General features: G+C 32.1%; 3 protein-coding genes across 8 annotated transcripts in view; 1 reads left to right on the top strand and 2 right to left on the bottom strand.

Annotated features, from left to right (window-relative positions):
• Positions 1–16,044, top strand: part of LOC105320109 (cilia- and flagella-associated protein 61) — a 29,248-nt gene extending 13,204 nt beyond the window's left edge. For both annotated transcript variants that reach the window (XM_011417908.3, XM_020064007.3), the window contains exons 22-29: positions 161–330; positions 5,729–5,852; positions 12,033–12,109; positions 12,249–12,353; positions 14,272–14,375; positions 14,756–14,846; positions 15,197–15,256; positions 15,618–16,044. In XM_011417908.3, coding sequence (XP_011416210.3) covers positions 161–330; positions 5,729–5,852; positions 12,033–12,109; positions 12,249–12,353; positions 14,272–14,375; positions 14,756–14,846; positions 15,197–15,256; positions 15,618–15,758 — 872 coding nt within the window. In that variant the 3' untranslated portion in view covers positions 15,759–16,044. The remainder of the gene's footprint in view (positions 1–160; positions 331–5,728; positions 5,853–12,032; positions 12,110–12,248; positions 12,354–14,271; positions 14,376–14,755; positions 14,847–15,196; positions 15,257–15,617) is intronic.
• Positions 720–4,923, bottom strand: LOC105320108 (adenosine receptor A2b). 3 transcript variants are annotated; one of them, XM_011417905.4, is made up of 2 exons: positions 4,374–4,923; positions 720–2,111 (listed from the first exon to the last, which is right to left on the bottom strand). In XM_011417905.4, exon 2 carries the CDS (start codon positions 1,958–1,960, stop codon positions 884–886), a length of 1,077 nt encoding a protein of 358 aa, XP_011416207.3. In that variant the 5' UTR covers positions 1,961–2,111; positions 4,374–4,923; the 3' UTR covers positions 720–883. The 3 variants fall into 3 exon arrangements, with proteins under 3 accessions (XP_011416207.3, XP_034324800.2, XP_011416208.3); XM_034468909.2 differs by lacking the exon at positions 4,374–4,923 and adding an exon at positions 3,563–3,775; XM_011417906.4 differs by lacking the exon at positions 4,374–4,923 and adding an exon at positions 2,727–3,300.
• Positions 16,045–16,874: 830 nt separating the features above from the next.
• LOC105320113 (rap guanine nucleotide exchange factor 4) overlaps positions 16,875–22,156 on the bottom strand; it is a 48,347-nt gene continuing 43,065 nt past the window's right edge. For all 3 annotated transcript variants that reach the window (XM_066089244.1, XM_066089245.1, XM_034468910.2), the window contains exons 23-29: positions 21,852–22,030; positions 21,599–21,689; positions 21,131–21,269; positions 20,588–20,652; positions 20,392–20,446; positions 19,966–20,020; positions 16,875–19,480 (exon numbers count right to left, since the gene is read on the bottom strand). In XM_066089244.1, coding sequence (XP_065945316.1) covers positions 19,408–19,480; positions 19,966–20,020; positions 20,392–20,446; positions 20,588–20,652; positions 21,131–21,269; positions 21,599–21,689; positions 21,852–22,030 — 657 coding nt within the window. In that variant the 3' untranslated portion in view covers positions 16,875–19,407. The remainder of the gene's footprint in view (positions 19,481–19,965; positions 20,021–20,391; positions 20,447–20,587; positions 20,653–21,130; positions 21,270–21,598; positions 21,690–21,851; positions 22,031–22,156) is intronic.

Here is a 22,156-nt window from a genome sequence, read left to right as displayed (position 1 = left end):
ACAGCATGTAGACACACGCTATTTTTGTCCTCTCCCAGAAAATATCATTGAACACCTTTATGAAATGCATGTAACATCTTTAAAAATGGATTTAAAAAAATATATTTAAGAAGGAAAATAAGTTAATTCTCCATTTATTTCTTTTTGCATTTTTTTTTAGCAATCAACGATGCCTGTTTGGTGTATGACGGTAAGCTGGTCATTGATGCTGCCTTCCACACCAACGACGTGTCTGTAAGAGGGGCGGGAACCATCACAAAGTACCAGCGTAAATACCATGCCGAACAGTGGAGTCATGCCAACTTCAACTCCAAAGAAGTCGGAGTCCATGTAAGTAGGAACCAAAGTACAGGCAACTTCTGGTCAATAAAGCCAAGAACAAATCTGGTCTTGTGGCTTTGGTGAGCCAAAAACTGTTTTGTATTGATAGTTTGAAGTTCTAACAAGGTCATGAAGTAGATAATCTCTATGGGGGTTGATGGTTTGATGGACCAGAAGAGGGAAGAAACAGTTTAATATGGTTAAAAGTACTGTCAAAGGGTTGAAGGCCTGGTCTTTATTCTAAATCAAGTAAAGAATATCAAGGTTGAATAGTGTTGGTATTGTTTGGGGATGGGTTAGCATTTCTTGCATTATAAATTATGAAGTAATGATGCATTTGCAAGGAAAACATTTATAATTTATTAAATTAAAATTAAAAAAAATGATAAAGACATACCAGTATTTATGTAACTTTTATTGATAACTTAACAAAAATATCATGATATGGACCCATATAATTTGTAACATGAAGAGAGAACAACTTCGATAAAATGTCAAAAAACTTACAACATCAAAATGCCAAAATATCAATAGATAATTTAAGAATAAACTCTTTATTGTGTCATGAAGATATGTGAAAGACTTGTCCATTTTGTAAAGGTTTTTGTAAATCCCCATTGGATCCAGTATATCCATTGTTAACGTGGGGTTTGGTTGCTATTTGATCTGCTGTTTCTTGTTCATCACTTTTCCTTTGATTCTGTTGCCTTGCTCTTGAGACTGTGTATTCATCATCAAAACTATGCACTGAGAATTTTCCACAGAACATTTTCTTGAAGGCAACTTGAAATTGACTGTTGCCTATGGCATACAAGAAGGGGTTTATGATGGAGTTTATGTGACTCAACAGAATGGCTGCCAAAAGGAGGTTTATGGGGTAGCTGCAGGATTTGCACAAATGGGATATGGAGTTGAGAATATGAATTGGTAGCCAGCAAAGCGCAAAAACACCAAACACAACGGCCAATGATTTTGCAGCTTTCACTTCTCGTTTGAACCGACTTTTCAATTTTTGGGTTTCCGACTTCTGGATGACTTCTAAAGCACATATCTTGGCCATTTGTTGGCGCACAATGTAAAATATGTAGGAATAGATCATGAACATGACAATTAATGGCACGAGGACGAATCCAAAAAAGTTAAAATAGACCATGTAGTCAAAATCTATCACTGCCACAAAAGCACACTTGTTGTCTTTCATTGGACCAAGATTCCATCCAAAAACTGGTATGAGTCCAATGATTATTGCAAGCACCCAGGAAACTGTAATCATGATCACAGCAACTTTTTTTGTCATGTATTCCTGGTAGAAGAATGGATTCTTAATGGCTATGAATCTTTCTATTGCCACATCCACTAAATTGAATATGGAAATTTGTGTTAGTACCACCACGATGGAATTTGTGAACACACATCCTAGGTAATCTTCAGGTAATCCTAAGTAGCTGAGTGCAGCTAGAGGGGCAACAAAAATACCCACTAGCAAGTCTGCTACAGCTAAACTAGCTATAAAGAAATTGGTAATGGTCTGGAGCTTTGGGAATTTAAAAATAGCAATTAGAACCAAAGCATTGCCTGCAATTGCCGTTATTCCAATCACTGCCTCCAACGAAATGTAGATCTGAGAAGCGATATCCATCGTTAGTGTTGGGAGAAGCTGTTAGTAGCAGCAAATGGTGATTAAATTCCTTGATTGAGCATTTATGTTAATGTTTTATTTTGGATGGAGTCCTATTCGTAGCTTCAATGGTAATCCCTGGGGCTTCAACCAATTACAATGTCTTGAGGATCTAAAAACAAGATGAAAGACAATGATAATTTTAAGGAAGCCAGTAAGAGTGAACTCCAAAAGTTTTCTCAACCCTATTTCCTTCCTTTTATTCTATTGTCACTTTGTCGCTTTGGCTTCATTGAGAGAATAAGGTAATCCCTTTGATGTTGGTGTGATATTTCCTGAGTTACATGAAATAATTAAAAGAGACTGGCGGGTTTCTGATATAAACGTAATCATCCAATACATTGATACAAGTCTCTGTTTGATTTCAGCCAACAAATTTTTCAGGCAAAAAGGTTTTCAACAGTAGCTTTGTATAATTCAATTGAAAGCAACAACAAATTGGCATAGAGTTTCTATTGATTATTACAATTTAATTAAATTGACAAATCATGCATTTCTCATGTTGAAGAAAAAAAGTTACCCGAATGACTATTAAAACAAATGCATCCATGGTAACACTTATTAAATATGTCTACTTAAAACTGAATATTTAAGGATGATTCGCTGTGGAATGACAATTTTTCATTGAAAAGAACTTTTGTGGGATTTAACAAACAGCATCATCCATATTAATTAAATAAAACGAAATATTTTTTTTCTCGATGAAGAACAAAGAGAGTTTCATTACCTTAAAAGCTTCCAGGTATTGTGATTAAAGTATCCACATTTTCAGATACTATTTCATATCAAACAATCCTTGTTTTATTGATGATTAGACTTTTCAGATGTAAATTTTGGTTTAAATAAACTAGAACTAATTGAGTTCCTCTCTGTGCCTCATTTTGATTGGTCAGTGCAGTAGGTAGGCTGTCTCAGGTATCTAAAGATTAGTACAATGGTATTCTGACAATGCATAAAATGTTGTCTTTACAAAGATGTGATCTTGCTGTTTCAGTTGATCTCTTCTCTGTTGTCTTTTACTATTACGAAGAGGTTTTGGGTTTTTCCCATTTTTGTAAATGGGCGAAGTTTTTCCTGTGATCTGTTAGGTTGTAGAACAGCATTTACTAGACAAGATGAAAAGGCTTGGAATTTGATTATTTGAATTCCTATTTAATGAGACTTGGGCTTTTACCTTATAAGAAGGCACACTTGCTGAGTTTTGGAGGATGTGTTTTTTGTTAAAGTGGGGGTGTACTTATCTTGTGATTTTTAATTACCGGTATGCATGTATTTGAATGAAACACGGTTTTTGTAAGGAAAGAAGATTGTTCATGAAAATTGCTTTAGAGAATGTTTAGAAAATATAAAAATTTGGCAAAATTTTCCAAAATATTTGGTCAGATTACTTACCAGTTATAAGCATAATATTATTCCTGTTTTTATATATGATTGTAAATATTGCATAAGTCCATTATTTGATGATACAGTAAGTAAAATTGTTAAATTTTTTAAACATCAATGTTTAAAATAATTTAGAGAAAAAAGCACAATTTTATACAACTCAAAATTTAAAATACATACCATAGTACATTATTCTTTCTTTGGTAAAGTATTCTTCCCCAGCTGACACAACATGATCAGATGAACTAGATAATTATTTCACACCAACATATTTAGCTTTTGGCCACATGTTTAGAAACAAAGGAAGGAACTTCCTCAAAACTAAAATCATTTGGGGCTAAATCTAAAAATGTCAGTTGATCTTTAATTATCAATTTTGTTTTGTTTCAATGTTTCCAGAATGATAAAGTCCATAAAATTACTGGGTATTTTCTTTGATTAAAACAGAGAAATATTTTACTATTTTTTATATGCAAAATCTTCAAATTTTCCTTGTATTGATAACATTTATTTTTCGCATCACTGTAAAGTATATTATTCTTCATTATGATATAAACAATTCATACTGTATTCTGTGTGTCATATTAGGGTAAGGCCTTGATGTACTTTGAGATAAAAAATAACAACAAAAGACAAGAAAAACCCCTATTGCATCATACATGGATAATGCTGCCTCTATCCCAAAGTAGATTTCACGCACATATCATACATTTATCTCTTTATAAATAGATGTTAAATCATTTTTACTTTAAGTGCATAAAATACTTGCTGGTTGATATAAAAAATGGGTTTATGTCTGTCAAAACAGCTAGTTTATTTTGGGTGACATTTATTATGTTTTCCGCATTTTATCATTAGAGAGAGAGAGAGAGAGAGAGAGAGAGAGAGAGAGAGAGAGAGAGAGAGAGAGAGAGTTGATGAAAAAAGTGCCATTATTATTAACCTTTAGAGAATAACCTAGTTTATAAAAAAAAAATAACGAAGCACTTACCTGAGTGCAGTGTAAATACAGAATGTAAGCCCCATGTTATGAATTTCCTGGAGGCAAATGGTCACACTGTAATCTTCCTGTCCCGTGGCGGCCCGTTTAGCCGCGTTTTGACTTTGAGGCTACAACTCTAACACTACAATCCATATGGGACTGATCGCGTACAGTTCAATACATAATACAGGGATTGCCATATTCCAGTAGTTTGCTTACATCTCCATTGTTGACTCTCTGAATTTTGGCCTCAAGTGTTTTTGACTATGCAGATAGAATCCTCCACTGTGCTTCAGTCCATCCAATATGTGACAGTGTTACAATGTCATCAATCAATGACAAGTTTTTTCACCCCTTACTCTTCTATTTTATTTTTTTGGTGTACAAATCTCTCCTCACTAAATGATTCTATTGCATGTTCAGGCGTCATTACCTGAAAATTCCAAGCTGAATTTGTTGATCTAATTTTGTTTTTTACAATTCCTCCGTGATATTAATTGTTACGTTGCTACAATTTGTGAACGGTTGTAATTGAGATAAGTTGGCTTCTTATGTCACATTTCCTTAGTCCTGCTGCAGTTTTTCTATTTCTAGAATAAAGATACAGGAAGTTATTACAATTTATTTGATACAAAATTTTCACCTTTTGAATTGATGGGAATAAAATCTCTAGTGCTTGTTTGTTTTGTTTTTTTTAGTGTTAATTCTAGTGCGAACTAATTATTTCAGATGAGATTAAAAGGACACTTTTATCTAATGATTGTTCAGATATATATTAAAACATTATGTCAAGTACTCCTCATATCGAGTGGAATGATCAGCCTAGTACAATCATGTAAAACTTATTAGCAAGGTTTATTTTTGCACTATACAAGATTTCCTTATATTGATAATCAATCAATTCAATGCAATGGTTTTAATATGATTAAAAGAAAATGTGATAAGAATTTGGTTTATTCATCTCTTTGTGTGCATTTTATTCTATCCATTCTATTAAGTTGGAAAAGAAAAAAAAATGCTCAATATTCTTGGTGAAAATGATAGAAAGTCAATATTTTACAAATCAATGGAGATGTGGTCAGAATTTATAGCAATAATGATGAATTTTAAAATGTTTTGAACACGATACATTTAAATCGTTAATTCTCAATACTTGTTTAATTTTTGATCACTTGTTTGCTTTAATATGCAATTATCACCCATGTAAAAAAAATTCAATAATTGACTGATGACGTAACAGTAAAGTTTTAGGTAAAACTATTGAAATGACATTTGTAGTTTTGCATCAAGAACCCTGTACAATAGAGATTTATGATATATTTGATTTATGATATATTTGTAATTTTGTCCTTTATTTGATGCAGTTGGCCACAGAAATGTTGCGCCTGTTTGACCCCACCCTGGACCAGCAGACAGCTCCCCCCGAAGAATCGCTGAACCTGATCCCGATCTACAGAAACCCCAAAATACAAGGAGGAATTCTACCAGGTACTTCCCTCCTCTCAGTGGTCTAGTTATTTGGAGAGGATGCTGGGAACAGAAATTCTATTAGGTTTTACTGTTCATTAGCTCTTAGATCACTGCAGGAAGCACATTAATGTGGTGAGCAATATGTAAAAGTATTTTGCTTATTTTCTTTTGGATACCACTGCACATATAATGGTTTGTGACAATATTCTAACTCAGAAATATGAAATTGGACTATCATTGAGACAGGTTTTAATCATCTTATCAGTCACTTCTCAGCCACAGCTCTGTAAGGATATTCTGTTCTGAAACCCCAAAGATGGATAGATTTCAAAGTACTGACAATATGTGTACGCTCTTCAGCGGCAAGTGATCACAAATCATCAACAAGTAACTTAGATGGTATATGTTAGGCATGAAGGCAGCTAGTTGCTACCGTTAGCCCAATGGAGGCCTGGTGGCTGAGGGGCAAGAGCAGGTGACACTGGACCAGATATTGATGATATGATCAGACAGCTCCAAACATTGCATCATGCTTAAAAATAATTGAGGTTGGGATGGTTGAGATGATGTTAAATTTTTTGTTTACATACCAAGGTATCTTCTTGGTTGTTATTTCAGTAAAAATGGGGTAATCAATGGAACTGGTTTAATTGTTATGGTGCTGGTAGGGTAATATAGTACTGCCATTGCTCTATCTTTAAAATCTTTACAAAACAAGCTAACACATTTATTTGAATGATGAATTGAGAGATAATCAACAATTAATTTGTTTGAAAATAGAGGTGAGTGATCAAGATACTTAAGGGATCTACTTTGAGTTAAATGTAACGCAATAATGTTATCTAGTACGTTCTAGTCTTTTAACAACATCCTGGTCTACATTTGCAATGTTTTGTGCAGATGTTTACTAATGGCTGTCTACTATTCTGGGAAATTTGATCATTAGTCAATAATTTGATCATTAGTCAATAATTTGACCATTTAGGGACTATCAGATCAATATCGCTTGCTTTATTCACTTTTACAAATTGACTTGATTATACGATCAAATTAAATCATATATGAAATCATCAAGATATTGGTATTGATTCTAGATAAGTTTTGATGATTACAAGAATCTGTAAGGTCTTTGAGCAAAAATGCTTTAAACTTTTTAAAAAAACAATACTTTCCCTGTAAAATTTCTGGAAATTTTGTCAAAAATCTAAAATGTATTAATTGGACCAGTACTCAGAACTACAGTAAAACTCGATTCGTATGAACACGGATATAGCAAATTCTCGGATATAGGGAAATTTTTTTGAGTCCCTGGTAAAATTCTTTAAAAATCTGCGCAAAATTTTACGGCTATCATGAATTCAGATATAACGAATTCACGGATATAGCAAACTGATTTTTGAGTCCTGTAGAGATGAATAATAACAGAATTTAACACTTTTATAACAATTTCTTTACAGTTTAAAAACGTTTTCACTACCATTTAACATTATAGTTTGAATAAATTTATTTTCATTTAAGTATTTCAATTCACAATCCGATTATTAAAGGTATCAAAGAAATGTTTTTTTCATTTTAAGCCTCAATTAGCAGAGTTATAGTCTGGTGAAAGAAAACATGTATATAGTGAATTCGCGATAGTTATCATTGCGAATTTAATATAATGAATTACGGATATAACAAAGTAAATCCATTGGTCCCTAGGACTTAGCAATAACCAAGTTTTACTGTACCAGGTATTATCTACAATTTATATACCATATGAGGAGTTTGGATTTGATGTTGCTATCAGCACATTGAGGATAGAATATGAAGAACCAGAAAAAAATATTTGAAAGGATGCTGATATGATGATGAAATACTTAAACAAGTAATCCTATAGATAGAGGGAAGGAGACAGAAAATACCTAATAATTATCATGAAACATAATACCCCGACCATTCTTCTTCACTTCAAAGACTTTGGTTTGGATTTATCATAGCGCAGCGTGAAATCCTTATGTCAATATTAATACGATATAAGTGGAGAGTAGGATTTCTTTTGGAACGATCATCGCCATGTCGTCATGGTGAATGATCAATATTTTGAATGAACCAATATTCATGTCTTGAATGTCCAAGGTAAAAGCAGATTGCAACAATATAAATGTTGTGTTTGTATAATTGAATTTTCAAGTCATTTACCTGTAAGGTGTGTTGTCACATTGTTATTTTCGTTATACAGAATTGTTGTCGCTTCATTGTGGGTGTCTCTGGCTCAGGTTGTTCTCAATTCAGCTATCATTGGGGGATATAGTCTTGTTTGGTGTCATAACACTCACAGTTTTTTATTTTTATTGATAAATTTACCGGTACATTAGGTTGCTTTTGTGATGCCAAACAAATAATTTTATATGTCCCGATTTTGCAAATTCTGTTTTATGTTGCAAATAAAAAATTTCATTGAAAGAATAATTATGGATCCTATAATATCTTAAAGAATTATTCATAATATGACAAAAATACAGTAAAACATTGTTACAGCAAACATGCTTAAAGTGAATTAATGCTAACAGCTTAGTCAGTAGTATCCCCTTTATCATCATAAAATTGTATCATAAACTTATTGGATATGATAATTTTTGGTTATCATCCCTGGCAGAGTGCTATAACCAAGCTGCTGTGAAATAGAATAAAGTGATTTTGTACAGATATCACATTTTATGGGGTAATGCAGGTTACATCAGATGCAAAATGACCATTGACTGGATCTATATTCTATTAAAGAAAGTATGGCATCTTTTTAGAATGTTTAGATTGGAATTTTGATAAAATTCAAGAAAAAAGATGACTTCAGAAAAACAGAATTGATCCATTGATCAATTTTAAGCAGTATTGGAAGAACTCAATGTGACATAGTTTAGCCAAATACAGTTCAAAGCCCAATCAGTTCCAGATCATTTGTTGAGTAATGGAGCCTTTATTTAGACCAATTCTTGAGACTAAGGCACACCATAGGGTTTAGATTGTACTATACCCATGACTGCTCAAAGCCACAGTTTCAAACTCAGTGTCACATAAAGTATTTGCCAACATACTGTTGCCTTGATATTAATGTTTCTGGCTTAGAAGCACTCTCTTGTGAAACCACTAGAAATTACCATTAAAAGAACTTTCCATTAGCAATTAAGAAAATTTTTCTAAAAGTGAATCAGAAAGTGTTTTTGTATAAGAGTAGACCATTTTGGGTAAAATATGATAGACAGGAGAATTAAGCCTCAGGTTGTGTCATCTTAATCAAAGCTTCTCTTTTACTGTCTTCTCTATCTTGATTAATAACTAGTAATGCAGTCATTAGGGATTGCACACCTGATCACAAAATTTAGAGTATGAGCAATAAAATTTGAAAAGTGAACTTGTACATATATTATAATTCATTTTTACTTGTAAACTTATTTTACATGCTTATTTACATGCGTCAAGAACTGAAAAAGGAAATTAAAGATAATGTTTTGTAAGCCTGCATATTTTTCTGTATGATAGTGACTCTTGTTTGTTCTTAAGAATGTAATACAAACTATAAATTCCTTATATTACGCGAGTACTTAATTCCGCGATCCGGCTGTTTTGTATCAAATCGCGAAAATATAAAATCGCAAGTGCGGAATACAGTAGTTGTCCACATTTTTTATAGTTCACAACTCTCAGAAAATAATGGTGAGATTTTAAAATCGGCGAGGAGAGCTTGTTGCAATTTTACGCTGATATAAATTCCTCGTGTTTAATTAGGAATATACAGTACCCCTTTTATTTGCTCAATACATGGAAATGTTGTCTTAACAACTATTTTCTGAAAAGTTAAAATGTCTATGGAACAACATCATGAAAAGGCTTATAATTTCTTTGTGTAGTGCACATGTACCAGTATTCGTGCTGTTAACATCAAGATCATCATGTATAATATATATAAGTATAATTAATGTAGACAGGATTATAGTGACTGGATTAAGTTCAGAATCTAGTGTGTTTTGGAATTTTCCATGGCACTGTTGTCAAAGTAACAGTCCCCAACACTCCCCAGGCTATTTGCAGTGAATCTCATTGTTGAGTGATAATTTACTACGACAGGCATTGAGATTTTGAAATTTGCTCATCAATATGCATAAAATTGGTTATTGGGTTGAATACCAATCCCCCATTAAGACAGTATTCTATCATTTGATCTGATCTTATATATGTTGGATTAATGGAAAGCATGTGTAATTTTCCAATAATTAACAATCATTGCCCTTGAATTATTCAGATCCACAATCAATTGGGAAAAGGGAATTTGACTGAGGATGTATAGTACATTCCTTTGTTTAACTTGGATACCTATAATGATTTAATATGCATGGGTTAAATGGTCCCATGAATATAATAAATTGTCAGCTAGTGTGTTTATAATGAGAATATCTGGTTTTGGATATATGGTAGGTTAATTTTAATTTAAGTTGCTGTGCAGTAGAGAGGGGTTATGTTGAATATTTAAATCTACTAGCCTAAGGTATATTTTCTTCCATATTTCTCTAGAAATGTGGTTGTGTTTTTATGTCCACTAACAAAGCTGAAACATATATCTGGTAACCAAAACATACAGTCTTAAAAAAAAATCATGAAGAATTTCATCGTATATTTCCTAATACAGTAAAACTCGTTTAGTACGAACACGGATATAGCGAATTTTCGGATATAGCAAACTTTTTTGGAATCCCCGGTAAAAATCTTAACAACTCTTTGCAAAATTGTACGGTTATAACAAATTTGGATATAACGAATGTACGAATATGGCGAACTGATTTTGAGTCCCGTAGATATGAAATTTAACAAAAATTTAACACCTTTATAACGAATTTCGTAATAGTTTAAAAAAGGAAGCACTACCAATTAATAAAATAGTTTGAAAGAATTTATTTTTATAGATTTTTTTTCAATTCATAATTCGATTATTAAAGGTATCAGAGTAATGAATTTTTATTTTTAGCCTCAATTAGCAAAATTTATAGTCTGGTGAAAGAAAACATGTACATGTATATAGTGAATTCGCTATAGATAATATTACGAATTCGCTATATGGATATAACGAATTACGGATATAACGAAGTAATTTAATTAGACCCTAGAAATTCGCTATAACCGAGTTTTACTGTAGCTTGCTTTTAGAGATCTGATTGGTTAATAAGCAGGGTGGGAAAAAGGGGTGGGGGGTTAAAAAAAAATTACCTCACATCGCAATGCCACGTATATATGCATGTAAAACAAATATACTGACAATTAACGTAGCTTATATGGTAGAGGATAAGACTCTTTATCTTGGGGTTGTGGGTCACATTGGGTGCCAAATGTAACAGATGGTAAAAAGTCAAATTTCAGCCGGAACTCAAAACCCATAGCATCTGGCATACTGTGCCAGCAGTCTACCACTGAGCTACTGAGACCTGATATATTGAATGAAAGTAACACACCTGTTAACGGGGTAACACTGACACAAATTTGTGGTTTTTTTTAATCATTGCGACTATATATAGTCTCGTGTATGATAAAAAGTCCAAGGTAAATCCCAGTACACCTTTGATTGGACCTGGGTATAACTAAAATAATGTGCCCTATGTAAAGAAGCATTTTATTGATATCATGCAATCATAGCTCTAGTGGTAATTATTGGTATTGTCAAAACCTGTTTAAACGGCAGTTAGATCTCTAAATGCTGATTGTTTATCATAAACAGTCACCTTTTTGATGTACCGGTATATTGCCATAAAAAAAAAAATCATGTACTTAACTATGCAGTGTATGAATTTCAGAATATTTGGGGTTACATATATCAGCATGAACCCAGAGGGCATATTAAAATTAGTGTTTCTGTTTAATCACTGTATGCAGTGATTATATACACTAGCTTATATGAAAAATATTCAAATCCTTGTTTCCAATTTTTGGGATCTAGTGTCATTTAGACTACTGGTAATAAAATATGCTTTTGGACAAACATTATTGCACAGTAAAAAGGTGTAGATGATTAAATCTTTGTGTGAGATGAAGCCCTTTTTATGATATTACAGTAATGAAGTGAATCGGAATATTGAGTATTATTATATGTTGTCTTCGGGTATGGAGGGATTTAGGTTTGATATTGGAAAGCTTAAAATCAGTAGTAAAAATTGATTTTTCTGTATTTTGCAGGATGCTATTACTATCTTCATGTTGCCAAACCTGGGTTAGACGTCCCCTTGGCCACACAAAAAGAACAACCAGATTATGTAAGTCTATCAGTGATTTTTGATTAATTCTGAATTTTGTGAAAACTTTCTGTTTTTAATTTTGAAAATATACCATATGGTAATACATGTATAGATAAACTTCTGAGAAATGCTCAAGCATCAGGTTGTATTTTGACAGGGAAAGGAATACTTAACTGGTTCCCCTGGAGGAAAACCGGATTATTTCAGAATCCACATCAACCAATACAACAATGTGGAGACTCTGACTTGTCTGACGAAACAGGTGAGCTTTGTTGGCCTGCAATCTCAGGCCCATCAACACAGATCATGTACAATGTATGTACTAAAATAAATTGTTTCTGAGCTATATATACCCACAAACAGAAATACAGGTTTCTTATCACACAACGTTTTTATTGGTATTAAATTATTGTCCAGATATCATGTTTCCAAGTTCAAATAGTTTTTGTAATTGAGTTTCCTGTAGCTATTCCAAAATGTCAGAAAAATAGGATTTATTTTCACACAAAAATGTGTTTTTCTGATTTTTTTGTCCTGAATAAAATCTGAAGCTGTAGTAATTAGGGGATGCTTATGTAAGCAGGTTCTTCTGTGTAAATGCATGCCCCAAACAGTAAAATAAACATAGGGTTTTATACAGGATGCTTGTCCATGTAGCTGTCACAGTGTTGATTCTACAGACATCAAAATCAAACACCAGAATGTAAGATGTGGTCACAGCATAAAAAACTATATACCTTACAAGCATGCTAAAGCTTTGGATGTTAGAAGAGAAACATGAGTATACTAAATTTCTCTACCTTAAAGGGACATGGTCATGATCCGCAAATAAAGCTGAAAATTTTCAAATTATATTTTTCTATTTATAATGATTTTAATGCTTAACTTCCAAGGCTTTTCCCTTGTTTTTGTTTACATAATATTATTGATTTCTGATAAGACAATACCATATTTAAAACAAAATTAGGTTTGACAACTACTGTAGATTCCTTATTAAATGCAAGGAAATAATATCTGCATAAAATAGCAAAAAGCAACCCTCACAGATTTTATAATCTTGCTTTTATTTTTTAAACAGTTTTGTACTTTATAAAATTATGACAAAAAGTTAGTGCTTGCAATTTTATATTCTTGTGATTCGATACAAAACAGCGGAATCACAGAATTAAGTACTAGAAAATGTTTGCTATAAACAATAAATTTAACAATATTAAACATATATACAGTAAGAAAAAATGGTTTGAGCTTCCCTCAGATAACAAAAGAATTTGAAAACTGTATCTTGCATACCGGGTATAAGTCAACAAAAAACTTTCAACTATAATAGCTGACTTAGTTGTCCATTTATACTTTGATTAAACATTTTTACTGTCAAAAAACCCTCAAAAAGTGACAATGTCAATTTTAAAAAAACCATTCAATTTCTTCAATTACTTTATGAAAACACATTTTCTAAAATCCTTTTTGAAGGAAAAGTCATTGAATGTATTTTTGATTTTTCACTTTTGATCCATGATTTTTTTTTTACAAATGCCTGACCACATACATCTGAAGACATTACCATGCAGTTTTATCAATTACTTGGGAATTACCCTTTTCATTCATGGTTTTTTTTCCTTCTGTTTTCAAAAGCAAATTCATGTTTTCATTTGTTCATTCATAACTATGAAACATGTAGGAGTTAGCTTGGTTTTTCAAAAACGATATGACATAATAAGTTTGAAGGCCATTAATTTGTCTCTTTGTCATGAAATCAATGAAAAAAACCTTAATAAAACAGTTGTTTTTGCCAATCTCATCAAGCATTATTTCCATGATGTAGCAGAATGGGACCCTCCCTTTTAAAATGTCTTGATATTAAAGTCATAAAACGTAAAAGCTGATTTTGTTTCATATCTTTCATTGCATTGAAAAAATCACATGAAGCAAGTACAGAGTTGAGCTTTTCATAACTAAACATTTTTTTATTATTCCACAGAGTAATTTTTATGATATTGTTTTTTTCGAATTAGGGATTTATTTGTCAGATCCTGCTTTTAGAGTGTAGGATTTTCCATAAAATGATGAAAAAGCTGTTTGCTTAAAGTAAACAGTCATTATACAAAGTCATTGTGTATATTGTGCCACTGTATAAAAACTGCACCAAAGTAAATATTGTGATGCTGATCTCTCTCCATTAGGCTTTTCCCTGTGAGAACTTCATCTGTTTGTACGGGCTGCATGAGCGATTCCTGAACAATATGGTGTCTCGCTTCAATGAAAAACTCATTCCCGATTTCTACGAGTAAGTTTGCATACGTTTAATTCTTTGTCTGCAATACCCATGCATGAAAATTCAATTTTTAAAATATCCCTCTATCTCTATTATACATATGTATGTACACAATTTTACAATACAAGGTTGTTGAAATTGCAATGTAATGAAAATTTTCTAGATGTCAACTATTATTAGATTTATATGAATGAATGATTCTTCTCATCATCGGAACCCACAGGTTTTCTATCTGTTACACTGCTTTCAACCAGTGCAACGAATAGAAAACCATGGGTTACAACGATGCATTTTCTACAATTTTACATAAAACTATTGGTTTTGGCTTTCTTCTACATAATGGCTGTTCCATGCAGTGCATGCGTTGATGTGTATTTGTGATGTATTTACAGGTTTTTCCGAGAGACATGGTGCCTGGCCCTGTATCACGACAGGTTCTCCGACTTCCGGGACGAGGTGCGAGAGCTCCTGGTCACCAGTCCAGTAAGTGATAGTACTATATAAGTGATAAAGTAATCCACAAAGACTATAAGATACTGTATTCCAACCCTTCTTGCCAACAATTTCATTTCACAATTGATAGACTGGTTCATGGCAATTTCTTTCCCAACCCAGCCTTCAGATAATCTTGAACAATACGAGAGATATCGAAGAGCTGAATGACAGTGAGGAACAGTTGAGACAACTTCTTGTTAACCTTGCAAAATGTTGTTGCATGTGAATAGAAGTTGATTTACAGTACATGTATTTACCATACACGTCTCCTTATATATTCATCACCAAGTTTATACCTTGTGATGGTATGTATTGTAATGATTGAACCTGTATTGCAGGGTGTTGGTATGGATTCCATTGAAGACAAAGTCAGAGAAGTAGTGGATGAAGATGTACCGGTAAGTCCACAGCATACTGATCCACATTAAACTTCTCTGCTTCCTTAAGTTGTTTCTATGCATTTGCTATTCTTTATAATACATACATTCCAGCTTTTATAACTTGTGGACAAACTTGTGCACGTACACTAAAATATGCTTATTCAGAAGCTCTATAAGGGAACAATTTTTGTTTTGTAATTTGTTACTGTTAGAACAAATTTTCATTCGTAATACATAATAGGACTTGCGGGAATGAGAGTGTAAGCTTTTATTTGTTTTATGCCTGCTCAGGAAATATGTATTTCTTTATCCTGAAAGAGAAACTGGAAAGATTTTTTGCAAATTTATTTACTAGATACCAAATGCCTATTATTTGTAGATGAATGATGCTCAGAAGAAACAATTGCTGGAGATTTATGCCTCCAGCGGATCTAAGCGTGCAGTAGAGACTCGCCTATTGAGTTTCCTCAGCTATAACTACTACCATCTTCCCATGTACGCCAAGCCAGGGATGGTGTAAAACTGGGACCGTTTGTAAAAGATATACACGTGTACAGTGTCAAGGGAGATCAGTTAAAAAAAAACCAATGACAGCATGAGAGCAATTTCTTTATATTCACTTCTTTATATTTATGTATGGTACCATTCTGTAATTGAAGGGTGTGTACTTTTGAGAAATACCTTTGTGTTTATATTGAGCCGTCCGTGAATCTGTGATATCCACCGTGCTTATTTTATAAAATATTTATTGAAGATCAATTTAACATTTACGTTTCTCTGTTTTGTAATAAATCAATTTGAAAGATTTTTGGTTTGTTTTTTAAAGACTTATTAATAAAATTGATTTTTGGGAGTTGATTTTAATCAACTCTCCTATGCAGTTACTCTGGCAAACCAAAAGTGAAACAGTGTTTGGACCTAAGCACAAATCATCACCGCTGACAAGACTTAGTTCTCGGAAATAATCTATAAATTCGCTATAATGAATTCTGAAGCATTGTTTTTCAAGGAAACTTATTTATTGATACCTTGAAAATAGATTTTAAATGGTAGAAAACAATTTAGACATTTTTTGTAGTGGTTATTATTCCTACGCTAGAGTTTACTATAGTATCGTTCAACCAGACGATCAGTGGTTTCCGTAAATCTTCGACAAGCAGAGAATTTCTCTTGTCTCTTGCTTGTCGGAGATTAACGGAGACAGCCGAGCGTCTGGTTGAACGAAGCTAGAGTTCAATATTGCTTGGATCCATACAATTTTTCAGAAATATTTCGATTACTGATACATATGTTGATGGAATTAATAATATCTTTAAATATTACACGACATGATTCATATCGGGTTTTCTCGAAATTCTTTTCGGAAGAGTCCGAATATTCATATTGTAAAAAATGTGCGTAAATCAAATACATATAAGAAACCACTTGCCATGCAAAATAACATTATCGTTGATTCTAAAATAAATAATAATCGATAAAATCAACTCCCATCAGTACTTCAGCTATAAATGATATTCCTCAACTTTGGAAGTATTAAAGGCTATAAGCTCTAGAATTTACAGATTTATTTGAAAACAAAATCAGATCAAGAGTGAATTCAGTTCCCACATGGTACAAAATGAAAAGTAACAAGTCATTTATTCAAAATTTCTTTTTTATTGTGTCTTTGGTTTATAGTTGCAAGAAAAGGAAAATGAATTCTTTACAATATAGAATCTACAATAAATAACAACTTTAAAACCAAGAGCTTTTATACATCAACAGATGCTGTGATATGTACAAGTTTCGATGTGAGCTGGAGTAACAGTGATACCTCTAATACAGGAATGTACACATAAAGTGAATTATTGCCCTTACTGAGACCAACTTGATTGGTCATCTCCAAATAAATATTTCTTTTGTTGTCCTCCATTATTTCTGAAGTGTTGAGAAAGATCAAATGATATTTGAGCGATCAAAAGATGACAGAGTTTAAAAAATAAGTCTTAAAAATTATTAAGAAATTGATTACAAAAATGTTCCCAATAGATCTCCTCACTGCCTTTGTGAAATGTTTTGTTAACTTTAATTCTGAATCAAAAGAATGTTGGATATTTCCTTTCACGAAAGCCTATGAATTTCTATCATGTTTGGGGAGAGTAGTATACAGCTTTACTGGTATAGGCACTTCAATGAGTTTATATTTGCAGCAGTAAACAAAGATTTTTTCTTCTAGAAAAAAGTTCAATTGACTTGTTTTCTAAGAAGGAAGTACAGTTTCTTTTAATATTTGCCCTAAAATTCAAAAGTCTTTTTGAAAATTCAAAACAAAAGTTGTTTAAATCACATGAAAATATACATACAATATCTTGAATACATGTGTATATAAAGTGCCAAGTTTTACACTTTCATCCTGTTTTACACTTTAATCCTGTTTTCAAAACAAAATAATGACTTCAACATTTAGTCATATTTTTAAGATGTTGTCAAAAAAGATGAAAAAATAGCACATTTTCTCATAGTTTTTCAAGGACAAAAATGTGTATGCAGCCGTCACCCGGAACAAAATTAAAGTATGTTATGTTCTATCACACGATAAAGTTATAATGTGAATTTCATTGTGGGCGACGGCTGCGAACATAGTTTTCTATTCAAATAACCATTGAAAAATTGGTGTCGTCTGCTTAGTCTTAAAAAAATATATGGAAAAATGCACTGTTTATGATGTCACAATTACCATTGTGAAAAGTCCTATCTTGTAACTACCAGTATTTATATATTCTTAATTTATTGGTATTTTTGTGTAAATTAATGATACAATTTAGTTTTTTGTGATATATTTTGAACAAGAGATGTTTGTGAAACACTTATGCCCCCCTCCCTTGAAAACATCCACAAAAATGAACGTAAACTGCAATTAACTGGAATTAACTGGAATTTTTCGAAGTCCAAGGGGTAAAACTCTGTCGAATTGCTCTATCATACCCAAAATCAAACTCAACCTACCGGTAGATATTATTTAGGTAAATCTGTATACCAAATTTCATATCAATATGTGCACCCTCTGTAAAGAAGTTAATGAGCGGAAACTGCAAATAACTGAAATTTTTCTATGTCCAAGAGCCATAACTCTGTCGAAAATTGCTTGATTGTACCCAATATCGAACTTGACCTAGACATTATCATGATTAATCTGTATATAAAAATTCATTTCTATATGTTCATCCTCTGCGAAGAAAATGAGCGGAAACTGTTGGTGGACCGACTGACCAACCGACAGACAGCAGCAAAGCAATATGCCCTCCCTGCTTCGAAGGGGGGCATAAAAATCACTTCAAACTGGGCAAAATATGACTGAAATTGCACCTACCGGGTAGTTCTTTACAAAATAATTAGATTTATTTCTAAACAATTGTTAGTTTTTTTCCCCTTCTTCAAAAAACTTACACTACGAAATAATGCATGAAAATTTTTCCCTCTCTTGATTATGATAAAACAATTTTCAGTTCAATTTTTAACACATGCAAACACTGAGGAAAATAAGGTTCTTTAAGCAATTTGTTGAACTATTTGCTGAACTAACATCACTATCTAAGAATGAGGAATGTTATCTATTCTTGTTTGAAAAAGTCAAACTTGCACAGAAGAAGAAAATGTACTTGTATAATTCAGAAAGTATATATAGCTCTGTCTATAAATTTCATTGATTACAGAAACAAGTCCCTGTTTAAAAAGATTTTTTCTAATAATCCCAAAAATAGACATATTGTACAACAAATTTAATTGTATTTTTTCTTTATGAAACATCTCTCTTTTTTAAAAATATCTATCACAAAATAAATTTATTTGATTGTCAAGACATTCAACCCACAGAGACGATACAGCAACTGATATGAAAAAAAAATCCAGAGTAAATATTGAAGAAATTATAACAGATTTCCTGATTTTTCACAACAAAAGAAACCGGGTAAAAATACTGAATCTTGAATAAATCCGAGTCCAGGTACATGAAAATCACAACTAGATTAGGTGAAAGGGAGAGAAATTGCACTTTGAAAATTTATATGCTCTTGTAGAGAGTTGTAAGGGATTGTGGAAGATAATGTATAATTCCCAATCACAGTTGTCTCCCTCCATGTTGGGAGAGGGACATCAAATGTCATTTGGAACAATTTGTTGGAAGCATTCCTTCATGTTCTTCTGGGTTCCAGCTTATAAGAAAGTTGAGTCAACACTCGTTGATTGTCTATTACTTGTAAATTTCTGAAAATTAATCCAATATTGACAATAAGATAATGATAACAGAAAATAACTATTTTCTTCCTTATGTTTGACACAGAATTGTTGAATAAATTTAAACACCTCTTTCTCAGATTTTTCCCCTTTCTATTTAATCTTATTCAGAATAAATTAATGACTCAATTTTTCTCTTTCAGTTTGATTTTATTCAGAATAAATTAATAATCTCTCTCTCAGAAATTTTTCCCTTTCAGTTTGATTTTATTCGGAATACCATATATCCGATATTTTTTCGATTTTTTCGCGACTTCTTTTAAATCGCAAATTATTGAATATGCAGAATTTTTATTCTGTATCATTTTCTAGAAGAAACTTTTTAAATTGCAAAAAAAGACTGATGCAAATTAAAAATGCTACACATTTTCCCCATTTTTGCAAATTTTGTGACACGCAAAAAACCCCCCAGATATACTGTAAATAATCTCTCTGCTCTCTCTCTCTACACTGACCTTATGTAATCTTGAACTTCAGTAGAAGACTTGGCAGTATTGGGAGGTTCTAGATCTGAAGTCATAAAAACACAGTCAAATTATTATGAACTGAACTGTTGAAAGTTTCATAAGTATTAAATAGAAAAATGAGAAAAAAATAACTCAATAAAACTTTCACAGTTATACCCGTAGTAATATGATCTCAAAGGGGCTTGTTAGTTAGTATCATACTTTAAATTCCAAAACATTTAACCTTTGATTTTGGCCTGAAAGCCACCAAAGGTAATTTGAAATCCTTATTTGGAATTTTATCTCTAGCATTAATTGATTCTCAAATTAAAATGCTAAGCAGACATAATCCATATGCGTATATTACTATATATCATATGAACATTGGACTTGAATAAAATAAATGATAGATCAGCAAAAATAGAAATACTCTACCTAATCTTCGACTTCTACAAATGCGCACATTTCTTATTGTTTGAGCGATCATGTGCTGTAAATATTAAAGAAAATTGTTAATGTCATACAAGTTGATTATATTGATAAATGTAAAAAAAATTATTTCCTGTTAGCACATATCACATTATTAGGATATGGAAGTAATTTTTACTCATAATTTTCATATTTTTCTCACCATTTTCTCAAAATTGACAAGGCCATCGAAGTAGGTTTTGTTGCCATCATGTGTGAAAGTCAGATCTACAAGGAAAAGTTTCAGTATCAGTAGTCAAAATACATGCATGTATTATCTTTTCAAGTGACATTCCTAATTTGCTTTGTGCTCTCTACTGCCCATGTGATTAACCTGTATTTTTAATAGTGTTATCTTCATATAAATTGGTATCAGTTTAAGCTGCAAATAATTGTCTCAAAAGGTTTCATATATTACAATACCATTTTACACATGTAATTACACACTTCTTTAAAGTAATATTTTGACAGGTTTTAAGGCGAATAAAAATAAACATGGAAAAATTTCATTTAGACTTCTGTGTTATTTAAAAATTTTTTTTTTTGGTATTACTTGCAACTCTAATACTTAATTTTTTGCAAAATCTCTGATGTAGAAATAATTTTTGTCTTCTTAAGCCTGTAAAGAAGGGAACTGCTTTCAAAATGACACATTCAGTTGTACTTGATAAATCAGTCTTAGTCAATACACATTATGGATAAGAACCTTTCATCAGGAGAGGCATGAATGGAATGATGGGGGGAGTGAGTTTGGAGACAGACAACCGATACACACGATGGTTTCTGGAAGGATCCATCAGCGTCTCAAAATCGGCAAACATTTTCTTAAATTTCCCTGGGAGTTTCTGTAAATGACAAAGATAAGTTTTTAAAGTTACATAGATTTTTTTCACATCTTTTTATGTCATCTGAATTTAAGCCTAAATATCAATCAATAGTTTCTCAAATCAAAACTTTCCAGATGATGCACTGTAATTAATATTTTTTTTTTCAATGCAAGATTTGCATAAGGGAATAACTCAATTTTCATATTTCAACTTAAAATTAAACAACTGAGTTATTCCCCTTTTCTAAACAGCAATAGGATTGATAAATGAAGCATTTGACCTGATGCTTTGGTGCCTAAAAAACTAAACATTATTTTTTGGGTGTTAGGAAAAAATGTTCCAATTACCTCCCATGTTTGAGACAGTCGGCTCACTGCAATGTTACTAAGTCCCATAACAATGGCAAAAAAAGAATGTAAATTCTGGAATTCTTTGCAACTGGAAATAAACAGTAAAATGTGTCGTTACATTTCACTCTATCATGAGAGCTTCATAAATCAAGTTATGATTACCAGTAGTAACATTATGTGTTCAATGCTCTAAATTGAATTGAATACTGGTTTTATTCAATGAACACAATATTCTAAGAAGTGTACATACTGTGCTGCAACTTTGATAAACTTTCGTAGAAGCTGGACTCGTTTGCCGACATTTTGAGCAAGTACCATTTCAGTGACCACCCAGTACTGCACCTCGTTAAATCTCCGCAGAAACAAATCCAAATTAGCTGTGATTTTATTAAAATTGGATCTTCCTAATACTTGATATATTAGTTCATACTGCAAAAAAAAATATGCCTTCTTATGAAGTGATCAATATACAAAATAAGGATACATCGGGATATTTCATCAAAACACATAATGTTCCTCACTTTATTCAACAATACTTATACATTGTACATGCAT

The sequence above is a fragment of the Magallana gigas genome, chromosome 6, assembly GCF_963853765.1.
Source record: "Magallana gigas chromosome 6, xbMagGiga1.1, whole genome shotgun sequence".
Classification (NCBI taxonomy): domain Eukaryota; kingdom Metazoa; phylum Mollusca; class Bivalvia; order Ostreida; family Ostreidae; genus Magallana; species Magallana gigas.
The sequence above is the reverse complement of the archived record's forward strand: the minus strand, read 5'-3'. Positions and strand labels throughout refer to the sequence as shown.